General features: G+C 43.7%; 1 protein-coding gene across 11 annotated transcripts in view; it reads left to right on the top strand.

The window, feature by feature from the left end:
- Positions 1-13,765, top strand: part of caskin1 (CASK interacting protein 1) — a 651,040-nt gene that overhangs the window by 505,453 nt on the left and 131,822 nt on the right. For all 11 annotated transcript variants that reach the window (XM_043711216.1, XM_043711218.1, XM_043711212.1 and 8 more), the window contains exons 8-10: positions 550-658; positions 1,348-1,442; positions 7,892-8,009. In XM_043711216.1, coding sequence (XP_043567151.1) covers positions 550-658; positions 1,348-1,442; positions 7,892-8,009 — 322 coding nt within the window. The remainder of the gene's footprint in view (positions 1-549; positions 659-1,347; positions 1,443-7,891; positions 8,010-13,765) is intronic.

Here is a 13,765-nt window from a genome sequence, read left to right as displayed (position 1 = left end):
TAAATCCTTAGGGATGCTTTTTGTTGGCATTTGTGTGACATCAAGAACCAACCAACTAACATCTTGCTTTTTAATATCACTGTTAACATCCTTACGTTAACCAGGCTGTCTTTCATAAAAAGCAGACAGAGCTCTTAGGTACAAATAACTTGTGAATATTGTGTAAATCCATGTGAGGCACATCAGATTTCAATGGAAATTAAAACAGAAATGATGTAAAACCTGAATATCAACTCCCTCTCACATGTATTAAACAATATCCACACCTCTTTTGATATCTTTGGAACTACAGCGAGTTGAAGACAAAATTGGTCTACTTCCAAAGTATTATTTTCCTTTTCTGACATAGCTATTTGTCAGTACTTCTCAATGCAAAGCATGAAGTGATTCCCATTTCAAACTTAAATTAATCTGTTGCTTTTAATCACTTCATTCATTCCATCTCGTGATTCACTTGAAATCTGCGGAATTACTATTTGTAGAAAGACGGGCTTGAAAATGACTGTGCATTTCACACACTTAACGTTGATCAATTGAATCGTGTTTCAGAGTGGGATTAATGCACACATCAAGAACACTTACAATCAGACGGCCCTGGACATTGTTCATCAGTTTACAGCAACCCAAGCAAGCAAAGAGATCAAGCAAATGCTCAGAGGTAAGTCTGAAAGTACATCCCGTGTTGGGCTATCCATCGATAATAAAGAAGAAAAGTGATCGCATTTACATAGCACCTTTCATGAGCCCAAGCCCCAGTGAACATGGTCAATTAAACACTTCTGAAGTGTCATAATTTGGGAAATACTACAGTGAATTTGCAAAGCATGTATGGAATGAGCTGCCAGAGGAAGTGGTGGAGGCTAGTACAATTACAACATTTAAAAGACATCTAGGTGGTAATATGTTTAAGAAGGGTTTAGAGCGATATGGGCTAAATGCTGGCAAGTGGGACTAGATTGATTTGGGATATCTGGTCTGTTTCCATGCTGTATAACTCTATGACTCTGTAAGTAATATCTCATTCAAAAGCTGACACCACTGACAGTGCAACTGAGGCTGTGAACTCAAAGCGAACCAATACTCCCATCATTGGCTGCTTGACACGTCAGTCTCATGGTGCCCTGACTTCCCACTCCAACTGGAAAGCGAATCAACTCTTCCTTACCTGAACAAATGATGTTTGACAGTCAAATAGCTATTTCCTATCACAAATGATTCAAGAAAAATGAATGGAAATGGCCTCTGCTGCTGCAGCCTACCACAGTGCCTGGCAACGCATTGCAGCATTTTCACAGGTCCACCAAATTCAATTCCTATAATTAATGGTTCCTCTTCATGCTTTTTCAGATGCCTCTGCTGCCCTGCAGGTCAGGGCTGTGAAAGACTACTGTAACAATTACGACCTGACCAGCCTTAATGTGAAAACAGGGGACGTTATTACAGTAAGTGTGATATTTAATCAACTTCCATTTCCTGTGATTTTGCCGGACTTTGTTTATGATTGACACGTTCACATTCATGTGTCAGATCAACCCAAAAAGATGAGAAGTGTATCTAAGATTCTCCAGATTAACTTTGGAACAGTACAGATTATCAATAAATAATTTCACATATTGTGGATTGCAAGACCTCTTGCAAATGTTTCTTTCATGTGGATGAAATAAAGAGCTGTTCCTGCATTTTCTGTTTGTCCTATTGACAATGACCATATACTTTTCTAATGGTAGTATGTGCTCATCACAATAGACCACTGCTTCAGCCCATAGCATTGTATGGGAAGTATTCATTTGTTTGAGTTGTATAATGCAGCACGTTTCCAAGATAGGCGACCCTTCTCTTGCACTTGGTCTTCAGACTGTCTTCTCTCTCCTTCTCCTGCCTTTCTTGACTCTCCCACTTTACCTGATTCTGTTCATGCTCTGTATTTTCCACGCTGTTTTTGGCTATTCCCAGCTCTCGCTGCTGATGCACCCTACCCCCTATCCTCCCTCGCTAAGGCATTGAAACCAAACGCTATCCCACAAATGGTCTGAACTGCTAGGTCTTTCAAACTGAGGCCCTCCTTCCTTTGTTGTTTAAAAGCAGCTTCCTGGCTGACATGAACTTTATCATTCGCAATGTCCCTCTCTGCAGCCCTTTACCCTTCAACTGGCCATCCCAATTAACAAGCCTGAAATGGTCTGTGTAGGGAGGAGATCGTCAGAGCCATGTTTTTAGTGTTAGAGACTCTCTCTAAATCTGTCCTCATTAAGGCAGATAGTGCTCTGGTTACCCTGGTGTGAGGCAATAACTGAAGTATAGTTATATCAATGACTACCCAGGTATCTGGTTGAGACCTTCCCCAATATCAGGAAAGAGACCGTGCAATGTGGAAGGCCTCAATCATGGCTCGTACAAGTGGGTTGATGTGAATGATTTGCTACTGCAAAAGCTACCTTGAGTCTGGAAGTCTCCCTCTCTGGTGGACATGCCTCAATAAAATGGTACCCGGAAGCACATGATGTTCATTCTGAGGGATGGGTGCAGGTTGGAGTTGAGCTGACCAATGCTGGAAGCAAAGCATAGGCAGCCATAGGGCTGGGCGTGTGCCAAGGCGGGCTGGTTAGGAGACCCACCTCTGTTCTTACAGTTATCTCAGCAGCTGGTAGGCCTTGTGAACCTGACCCTCATATCCCGCACTTCCCGCCTCACAGCCTCCGTGCCAACTCACTACCAACCAATGTCCATGGTCCCTCAACACTTCCTGCAACCTCCACAGTCACTCAGTTGGCATCCACCCCAGGGATACCTCAGTAACTATGTGAAGATTAAAAACTAACAATCTAATTAATGTTTTGGAGGAGCCAGTGTTGGACTGGGTTGGACAAAGTTAAAAATCACAAAACACCAGGTTATAGTACAACAGGTTTATTTTGAATCAAAATCAGAGTGCCACAAGAATCAGTCCTCGGGCCTCAATTATGTTCTGTCTGTATTATTAACTTGGAGGAAGAGCAAAGGTGGAAGGTATCTAAATTTGCTAATGATACAGAAGTAGATGGGAGGGCATGTCATGAGAAGGTCATAAGGAATAAATAGGCAAAATTTAACAGATAGAGTTTAATGGAGGAAAGTATGAGGTCATGCACTTCGGTAGGAACAATTGAAAGTCAGATTGTTATTTAAATGGAGAGAGACTCAAAACATAGGATTCTGGATATTCTTGTGCAAGAAACATAAAAATGTTGGCATGCAGGTGCAGCAAGTAATTAAGAAAGCAAATGGAATTTTGACCATTACTGCTATGGAATTGGAATTTAAAGGAGGGAAATTTTATTATGACTGTATAACGTGTGGGCAAGGCCGCAAGTGGAGGACTGTGTACAGCTTTGGACCCCATTTTAAAGAAAAGATATACTAGCATTGAGGGTGATTCAAAATAGAATTAACTCGGCTAATTCCTAGCTTGAAAAGGTTGTCTTGTCAAGAATGGCTCAACAGGTTAGGCCCTTATTTATTTGAGTTTAGTAGAATAAGGGACGATCATATTGAAAGAGGCAAGATTCAGAGGGGGCTTGGCAGGATAGATGTTGAGAAGATGTTTGCATTAATGGGGAGAATCTTTAATTAGGGATATTGTTACAGAATAAGGGGAATTTGCTTAAAACAGTGATGCAAAGCAATCTCTTTGGAGAAATGGTAGTGAATGTCTGGAATTCTGTATCGCAGAGATTAGTGGACGCTAGATGACTGAAAGCATTTAAAGAGGAGCTAAGTAAACTCTTGAGATGTTGTGTTGATCTATAATCATGTAGACTGGCTAAATAGCCCATGTCTAGCCCTATTTTTTATGTTTTTACCTCTCACTCGTTCATAATACAGAACAAACTCCCATTCATAAAATCCAATCCAAGCTTTTATAGCTCCTCGAGTAATTAATTCCTTATAAAGATAAGAAAACTTCTATTCTGATGCTATATCAAAGCCAGCTATCTTTTAATAGCCAAGCTATGAAGTCATAACCCCTTTGCTGTGATATTTGTAGCTTTTGAAATTGATTCAAGCATTCACAAAAATCTAATAATAGCCTCTGGGGGAATGTCAGCAAAGGACTTAAACTCAAAAAGGCATGACCAGATGCTGCTAACCTGTAACATATGGCCGTTAATCAAAGCAATCCAACAGAGTTTTTTTTTTAACTTTCAGTGATAGCTGTAGCCTGTTTTTTTTTTCAAAGTTTAAAGGCTAAGGGATTTAACAAAACTTCAGATGATGACCGTTTTACAGACCTTATCTGCCCATCAAGAGAATTTAGATCTACACCAACAATTTATGACTGTTACTCTGCGGGTTCATGCCCTTGTAACAGAAGAAAATGGCCTGCTGAGTTCCACATAGTCTCCTGTGTGGTTCCTACGTTATCCCTCTCCCCTACCTGCAAAGCTGGGCTCTGTTGGAAATGGGACTCCTGCCTTTCAATTTTTCCAGCCCCAGGAAAATCCATTCGGCGGAAGTGGGTACTGCAGGTGCTGGAGATTAGACTGGTGCTGGAAAAGCACAGCAGGTCAGGCAGTATCCGAGGAGCAGGAAAATCGACACTTTGGGCAAAAGTCCAAGACGTTGATTTTCCTGCACCTCGGATGCTGTCTGACCTGCTGTGCTTTTCCAGCACCCTCTAATCTTGACCCCAGGAAAATCCAGTCCTGTATTCCCTTTTGGTGACCCAGCTTGATAAGGCCCAGAAGCACTTTGGCACCTCGTACTAATGCAGATCATGATCAACAGGACAGGACCCACTTTGCTACCAAGCCCACCCCCACACCTCATGATGGCTGCAAGCTCATCGTAAGATACATTCTTTCTAGCCCTGGGGTTGGGGGGGGGGGGGGGGGGAGCTGGGAGAGAAAGAAAAATATCCGGGACTAGTAAAGGAACTAGTACAGGATACCACATGGACCCTTGCTTTGGGATCTGGGTGCCCTTGTACACCAGTCAATGAAAGTAACCAGCCATGTGCAGCAAGCAATTAAGATGCCAAATTGTTTGTTAGCCTTCATTGCAAGAGGATTTGAGATGTAAGGATGTCGTTCTGCATATATGGAGAGTAAACACATATCACTGTCAGCTACATGGACTTTGCACTTCAACAACAACTGGAATACTAAAATACCCACTCAAAACCTTGATAGCTGGACCTGTCCTTCATTAACCTAATGGGCAGAACTTATCTTGTCAGTTAACGGCACGAACTATCTTAGACAGCAATGACTTCCCAAGAACAAATTAAAATAAAAGTCGTCTTATGTGAAGACACTGAGTCAGAAGATGACAGTGACAGTGACAGCTTGGGGGAAGTGATGAGCATAAGTACCTCAACAGTCAATCCAACTCATGCTTGTACCATGAAAGAACATCGTTAGTGGCAGGACGATTTGTTCGTTTGAAACTTTGAAGGGAATCAAGTTCTGATTTGCAAACTGCAAATGAATGTTCTGTTGCCAAAAATTATAGATGGAATTAAAAAGAAAGGCTTCAGCGGTGCAACAGAAGTACAGCAGGTGGTGCTGTAAGCAAAGCCATCATCACAAACAGGAATTGCTGTGGGATTAGCCACTTTTTAATCAATTGGCCAATAACCACTATTTCAAAGATGAGTCAGAGTCCTTTATAAGGATGGTTGGACCGGGTTTTCGTTAACAGTTGTCCCAATACCTTAAAGATCTCACCAAGACACCCATAAATGAATTAGAAGGCTTGTTTTAATCACCTAAAGCCTTACAGAAAGCATTAATGAAATTAAGAAATGCTTCCAAGAGGTGTCACCCATCTTAAAAAAAGTATTAAAGTAGCTAAGTCCTCTTGGGTCCTGATGGGATCTATCCCAGAATATTGGTGGAGGCAAGAGAATAAATTGCTGGAGCATTGAAAGATATCTTTGTATCTTCTTTGGCCAGAGGTGAGGTTGCAGAGGATTGGAGAACAGCCAGTGTTTTCCCATTGTTTAAGAAGGGTTACCAGGGATAATCCAGGAAATTACAGACCTGTGAGTCTCACATCAATGGAAGGGAAATCATTCAAAAAGATCCTCAGGGATAAGATCGATGCACATTTAAAAGCAAATGGACTTCTTGGCAATAGACAGCATGGTTCTTGTGTGGGGGAGGTTGTGCCTCACTAAGCTGATTGAGGTTTTTGAGGAGGCAACAAAGATGATTGATGAGAGAAAAGCAGTTGATGTTGTCTACATGGATTTCAGTAAAGCCTTTGACAAGGTCCCTCATGGCAGACTGATACAAAAGGTGAATTCACATGGTATTGGGGTGAGCTGGCAAAATGGATACGGAACTGGCTTAGCCATTGGAGACAGAGGGTAGTGGTGGAAGGATACTATGCAAATGATTTGGAGGAAAACGTAGCTGGTCTAGTTAGTAAGTTTGTGGATGATACAAGGATTGGTGGAGTTGCGGACAGTGAGGAGGATTGTCAGAGGATACAGCAGGATATGGAAGGGCCAAAAAAGTCCTTTGGAAGGTGCAATGAGTATAAAGATAGACAGGTTATGCTGCAGCTTTATAGAACTTTAGTTAGGCCATACTTGCAACATTCTGGTCACCACACTGCCAGAAAGATATGGATGCTTTGGAGAGGGTACAGAAAAGGTTTACCAGGATGTTTCCTGGTCTCGGGGATTTTAGCTATGAAGAAAGATTGGATAGACTGTGTTTGTTATCACTGGAAAGCAGGGGGTTGAGAGGTGACCTGATACAAGTTTATAAGATTGTGAATGCCATGAATAGAGTGGAAAGTATGAGGTTTTTTTCCCAGGGTGGAGGGGTCAATTACTAGGGGACACAAGTTCAGGGTGCGAGGGAGCAAGTTTAAAAGAGATGTGCAAGGCACGTTTTTCACAGAAAAGGTGGTGTGTGTCTGGAAGAGGTGGTGGTGGAAGCAGACACAATAGCAGCTTTCAAGAAACATCTGGACAAATACATGAATAGGAAGGGAATAGAGGGATCCTGTCGGTGAAGGCAGGGATCCTGTCGGTGAAGGAAAAAGTGAGGTCTGCAGATGCTGGAGATCAGAGCTGAAAATGTGTTGCTGGAAAAGCACAGCAGGTCAGGCAGCATCCAGGGAACCGGAGAATCGACGTTTCGGGTATAAGCCCTTCTTCAGGAATGAGGCCTCATTCCTGAAGAAGGGCTTATACCCGAAACGTCGATTCTCCTGTTCCCTGGATGCTGCCTGACCTGCTGCGCTTTTCCAGCAACACATTTTCAATCCTGTCGGTGAAGGCAGAGATCCTGTCGGTGAAGGCAGGGATCCTGTCGGTGAAGGCAGGGATCCTAAAGGTGAAGACAGTTTTAGCATGGAAGGACAAAATGCGGAGGCATAGGCTTGGAGGGCCAAAAGTCCTATTCCTGTGCTGTATTGTTCTTCATTCTTTGTATTTATTTTTCCTCTTTTCCCTGCCCTGTTACCATATCCTGATTTAACCTGCTTTCTCAGTCTCCATCCTTTCCAGGTTAGTTTGCCTTTCCTCATACCTCTCACAGCAGAAGTCTCATTTTGCTTTAGGATAGACTGGAATTATGTCCTTTAATTCGTTCGTAAATGTAATCCTTGAGTGCATGAGCCAACACAGAGAACAACAATTCGTGAAGGCCAATACAACACTTCCATCAGAAAGGGCAGCAGAGTTTAGGGAGTGAGTAGTAGGATTATAGCTTTAGGGGCATCTCAGATTAAAAGCTGCAAGTCTAGACTGAGAGAAGGCTTTAGATCTAGTGTTGATTTAGCAGACAGATTATTCTGTCAGACACTGTCTGATGGCATTCACTAAATGGATCAAAAGCCATCAAAGTTTCTTCCAACGGTGTTTCAATTTATAGTTTCTTTGATTTCCCTGAATCAGGTTCTGGAGCAGCATCCTGATGGGAGGTGGAAAGGCTGTATCCACGACAACAGAACTGGCAATGATAGAGTGGGCTATTTCCCATCGTCTATTGCGGAGGTGATTAACAAGAGATCAGGTAAAACACAGAAATGCCTCTTCATCTTTGTGTTAGGGAGCCTGATAAATGTGTTTCAAGCTGCCAGACAAATATGGATCAAGTTGTTTTCTCCACTAAGTTGTTTTCAATACTGCTTTCTATTCGACCAGTTCAGTTCTGAAGGGCCCTGGTTCATATTTAATACCTGTATTAATTATTGAGTTATACCCAAAATTAGGAATTCATCAGTTGTAACACCTCCAGATGTATGTTTTAGTAGCTATCCCTTGTATAAAAGAGAAAATAAGTCTTCTTACAAATTTTAGGTTTATATTTTTTAATATTTTAAACCACCATTTTAAAATACCTGCAGGGTTAACCAGTTCTGGTTAAGAATATTGATAAATTCACAGTGGGTTCATAAAATAGATTTACAATGCAGCTTCACAAAAGGCACAATCTGTTGGAAGTTGAGCAAATATCATTTGTCTGGTCTTAAACATCAACTCAAGGCTAAACTTCTCACATTCTGCGATTGAGGTGGGAGTGTCTGAGTGCATCAGAGTCTCTGTGCAAACAGTGATTGAGTTGAGACTGCTTGGATAGACGCAGTGATTGAGGCCAACATGTCAGAGGCAAATGAAGTGGTATTGTGTTAAATGTTCACGAGTGGGAAAATGCCTCTGAAATGGAGACTGATGATTTCTATTCCCCTGCCCGTCCCCCAACAGCCACCCCCCCCCCAGCCCTATCCCATATCATTGCTCCCATTTCTTGCTGAAGGTGACTTCACCCTTGAATAAAACTGAACTATTAATGTGCAGGCAGAGTCTAACATGAACAGATCAAATCAACGCTCATGTCTTTCCAATCTGACTGAATGTTTGGAATGCACCTGCCAACGACAAATAACACCACAATCAAGATTCTCACGCCCCATCAGAGTTCCCTCGTCCCATTTCACAAACACGTAGAACCGTGGAATTTTACAGGACAGAGTGGAAGCCATTCGAGCCATCGTGTCTGTACTGGTTCCTGAATGAGCAATCTAGCTTGGCCTATTCTCCAGCCCTATCTCCATAGCCCGCTAACTTCATCACTTTCAAATATATATGCAGGTCTCTTTTGAAACCTCATATGGAATCCATCTCCACCACGCAGCGCATTCCAAATGTGAACAGCTCTCTTCATCTCACTCCTAGTTCTCTTCCTGACAGTCTTCAAATTGTAACCCCTAGTTACTGACATACCAACTAGCAGATACAGAATATCCTTCTTTACCCTGTCAGAATCGCTTATCATTTTGCACACTGCAATCAGGTCACCTCTTCATCCTCTCTGATCCAAGGAGAATTGACCCAATCTCTCTAATCTTTCCTTGTATCTAAAATCCCCCATTCCTGGTATCATTCTAGTAAATCTAGGGCTTTAACACTTTAAGGAGGGGACAGTGAGGACTGCAGATGCTGGAGATCAGAGTCAAGAGTGTGGTGCTGAAAAAGCACAACAGGTCAGGCAGCATCTGAGGAGCAGGATAAAGGACTTATGCCTGAAATGTCGCTTCTCCTGCTCCGCAGATGCTGCCTGACCTCCTGTGCTTTTCAAGCACCACACTCAAGACTCTTTAACACTTTAAATAAGGCACCCAAAATGAAGACATAAGATGGCAAAATCAGCAGAAATTGTGGGCATCACACGTGCTGGAGATCAAACCCAACGTTCCCTTGAGTGGATTTATAAATATTTGTCATTTGGAAACATGTTTCAATCTCAGTAAATATCATTCTAACTATTAAAGCATGGAAACAGTACTGGAGCTCCACTCTGGATACCATGATAGAGGAGATATCCATGACAGAATCTCAGTCAACCTGGAGAGAAGGGCATTGAGGTGTTTGTGCAGGCACATGAATATTTTGCTTTTCCATTCAGTTGATTGCTTTGAAGATGTAACGATGTCTAGAATAGAAAATGATTTCGGATTATTATATGGTCCATCTCTCATCAATAAACAGACAACCATTTCACCGCTGTTCGGACCTGAGCTCTGGCCTTTGATGGACAGTTTAATGGGTTCTTAGTTCGGGTTTGACTTTTAGAATTAATCCAATTGTGTCAAAGAACGCAGCCGGCCCTATCAAGAGTGTGAAGTTCAGTAAAACAACGAGCTTGAAATATGCTTCATGTCACCACAGCCACAGACTACTCAAATGTATTTATGTTGGAACGGCATTGGTGCTAAGTTAATGCCATTCATAGTTTCAGTACCTATAGTTCATTTGTTGGGGTGTGGATGTCACGAACTGGGACAGTGTTTGTTGGGGTGTGGATGTCACTAACTGGGTCAGTGTTTGTTGTGGTATGGATGTCACGAACTGGGACAGTGTTTGTTGGGGTGTGGATGTCACTAACATTGTCAGTGTTTTTTGGGGTGTGGATGACCTGAACAGGGACAGTGTTTGTTGGGGTGTGGATGTCACTAACTGGGTCAGTGTTTGTTGGGGTGTGGATGTCACTAACTGGGACAGTGTTTGTGGGGGTGTGGATGTCACCAACTGGGAGAGTGTTTGTTGGGGTATGGATGTCACTGACTGGGTCAGTATTGGTTGGGGTGTGCATGTCACTCACTGGGACAGTGTTTGTTGGGATGTGGATGTCATTAACTGAGTCAGTGTGTGTTGGAGTGTGGATGTAATGCACTGGGTCAGTGTTTGTTCAGATGTGGATGTCACAAACTGGGTCAGAGTTTATTGGGATGTGGATGTCACTAAATGGGTCAGTGTTTGTTGGTGTGTGGATGTCACTAACTGGGACAGTTTGTTAGGGTGTGGATGTCACTAACTGGGTCAGTGTTTGTTGGGGTGTGGATGTCACTAACTGGGACAGTGTTTGTTAGGGTGTGGATGTCACTAACTGGGTGAGTGTTTGTTGGGGTGTGGATGTCACTAACTGGGTCAGTGTTTGTTGGTGTGTGGATGTCTCTAACTGGGTCAGTGTTTGTTGGGGTGTGGATGTCTCTAACTGGGTCAGTGTTTGTTGGGGTGTGGATGTCACTAACTGGGTCAGTGTTTGTTGGGGTGTGGATGTCACTAACTGGGACAGTGTTTGTTGGGGTGTGGATGTCTCTAACTGGGTCAGTGTTTGTTGGGGTGTGGATGTCACTAACTGGGTCAGTGTTTATTGGGGTGTGGATGTCACTAACTGGGTCAGTGTTTATTGGGGTGTGGATGTCAGTAACTGGGTCAGTGTTTGTTGGGGTGTGGATGTCACTAACTGGGACAGTGTTTGTTGGGGTGTGGATGTCAGTAACTGGGACAGTGTTTGTTGGGGTGTGGATGGCACTAACTGGGACAGTGTTTGTTGGGGTGTGGATGTCAGTAACTGGGACAGTGTTTGTTGAGGTATGGATGTCACTAACTGGGTGAGTGTTTATTGGGGTGTGGATGTCACTGACTGGGACAGTGTCTGTTGGGGTGTGGATGTCACTAACTCAGTGTGTGTTGGAGTGTGGATGTAACGCACTGGGTCTGTGTTTGTTCAGGTGTGGGTGTCACTAATTGGCACAGTTTTATAGGGGTGTGGATGTCACTAACTGGGTCAGTGTTTGTTGGGGTGTGGATGTCACTATCTGGGACAGTGTTTGTTGGAATTCGGATGTCATTAACTAGAACAGTGTGTCTTCGGGTTTGGATGTCACTACCTCGATCAGTGTTTCTGCGGGTATGGGTGAGTGTTGGGGTGTGGATTTCACGAACAGAGTCAGTGCGTGCTGGAGTGTGGATGTTAAGCACTGGGTCAGTGTTTGTTGGGATGTGGATGTCACTAACTGGGTGAGTGTTTGTTGGGGTGTGGATGTCACCAACTTGGCCAGTGTTTGTTGGGATGTGGATGTCACTCACTGGGCCAGTGTTTGTTGGGGTGTGGATGTCACTAACTGGGTCAGTGTTTGTTGGGGTGTGGATGTCACTAACTGGGTCAGTGCTTATTTTGGTGTGGATGTCACTAACTGGGCCAGTGTTTGTTGGAGCGTGGATGTCATTTACTGGGTCAGTATTTGTTGGGGCGTGGATGTTACTAACTGGGTCAGTGTTTGTTGGTGTGTGAATGTCACTAACTGGGCCAGTGTTTGTTGGGGTGTGGATGTCACTAACTGAGTCACTGTATGTTGGGGTTTGGATGTAATGTACTGGGTCAGTGTTTGTTGGGTTGTGGATGTCACTAACTGAGTCAGTGTTTGGTGGGGTGTGGATGTCACTAACTGAGTCAGTGTTTGGTGGGGTGTGGATGTCACTTACTGGGATAGCATTTATTGGGGTGTGGATATCGCTAAGTGAGTCAGCGTTTGTTGGTGTGTGGATGTCATTAACTGGGTCAGAGTTTATTGGGATGTGGATGTCACTAACTGCGTCAGTGTTTGTTGGGGTGTGGATGTCACTAACTGGGTCTGTGTTTGATCAGGTTTGGATGTCATTAATTGGGACAGTGTTTGTTGGGGTGTGGATATCACTAACTGGGTCAGTGTTTGTTGGGGTTTGGATGTCTCTCACTGGGTCAGTGTTTGTTGGGGTGTGGATGTCGGTAACTGGGTCAGTGTATGTTGGGGTGTGGATGTCACTAACTGAGTCAGTGTTTGTTGGGGTGTGGATGTCACTAACTGGGACAGTGTCTATTGGGGTGTGGATGTCACTAACTGAGTGAGTGTTTGTTGGGGTGTGGATGTCACTAACTGGGACAGTGTCTATTGGGGTGTGGATGTCCCTCACTGGGACAGTATTTGTTGGGGTTTGGATGTTACTAACAGGGTCAGTGTCTTTTGGGGTGTGGATGTCACTAACTGGGTCAGTGTTTGTTGGGATGTGGATGTCGCTAACTGGGTCAGTCTTTGTTGGGGTGTGGATTTCACAAACTGGGGCAGCATTTGTTGGGGTGTGGATGTCACTAACTGGGTCAGTGTTTGTTGGGGTGTGGATGTCACTATCTAGGACAGTGTTTGTTGGGGTGTGGATGTCACAAACTGGGCCAGTGTTTGTTAGGGTGTGGATGTCACTAACTGGGTCAGTGTTTGTTGAGGTGTGGATGTCACTAACTGAGTCACTGTATGTTGGGGTGTGGATGTAACGCACTGGGTCAGTGTTTGTTGGGGTTTGGATTTCACTAACTGAGTCAGTGTTTGTTGAGGTTTGGATGTCACTAACTGAGTCAGTGTTTGTTGAGGTGTGGATGTCACTAACTGAGTCACTGTATGTTGGGGTGTGGATGTAACGCACTGGGTCAGTGTTTGTTGGGGTTTGGATTTCACTAACTGGATAAGTGTTTGTTGGGGGGTGGATGTCACTAACTGAGTCAGTGTTTGGTGGGGTGTGGATGTCATTAACTGGGTCAGAGTTTATTGGGATGTGGATGTCACTAACTGGGTCAGTGTTTGTTGGGGTGTGGAAGTCACTATATGGGACAGTGTTTGTTGGAATTCGGATGTCATTAACTAGGACAGTGTGTCTTCGGGTTTGGATGTCACTACCTCAATCAGTGTTTCTTCAGGTATGGGTGAGTGTTCGTTGGGGTGTGGATGTCATTAACTAGGACAGTGTGTCTTCGGGTTTGGATGTCACTACCTCGATCAGTGTTTCTTCGGGTATGGATGTCACTTACTGGGCCAGTGTTAGTTGGGGTGTGCATGTCACTCACTGGGTCAGTGCTTGTTTTGGTGTGGATGTCACTAACTGGGTCAGTGTTTGTTGGGGTGTGGATGTCATTAACTAGGACAGTGTGTCTTCGGGTTTGGATGTCACTACCTC

This window comes from Chiloscyllium plagiosum, chromosome 21, assembly GCF_004010195.1.
Source record: "Chiloscyllium plagiosum isolate BGI_BamShark_2017 chromosome 21, ASM401019v2, whole genome shotgun sequence".
NCBI lineage: Eukaryota > Metazoa > Chordata > Chondrichthyes > Orectolobiformes > Hemiscylliidae > Chiloscyllium > Chiloscyllium plagiosum.
Note: the sequence above shows the minus strand (reverse complement) of the source record. Positions and strands in the feature narration are given on the sequence as shown.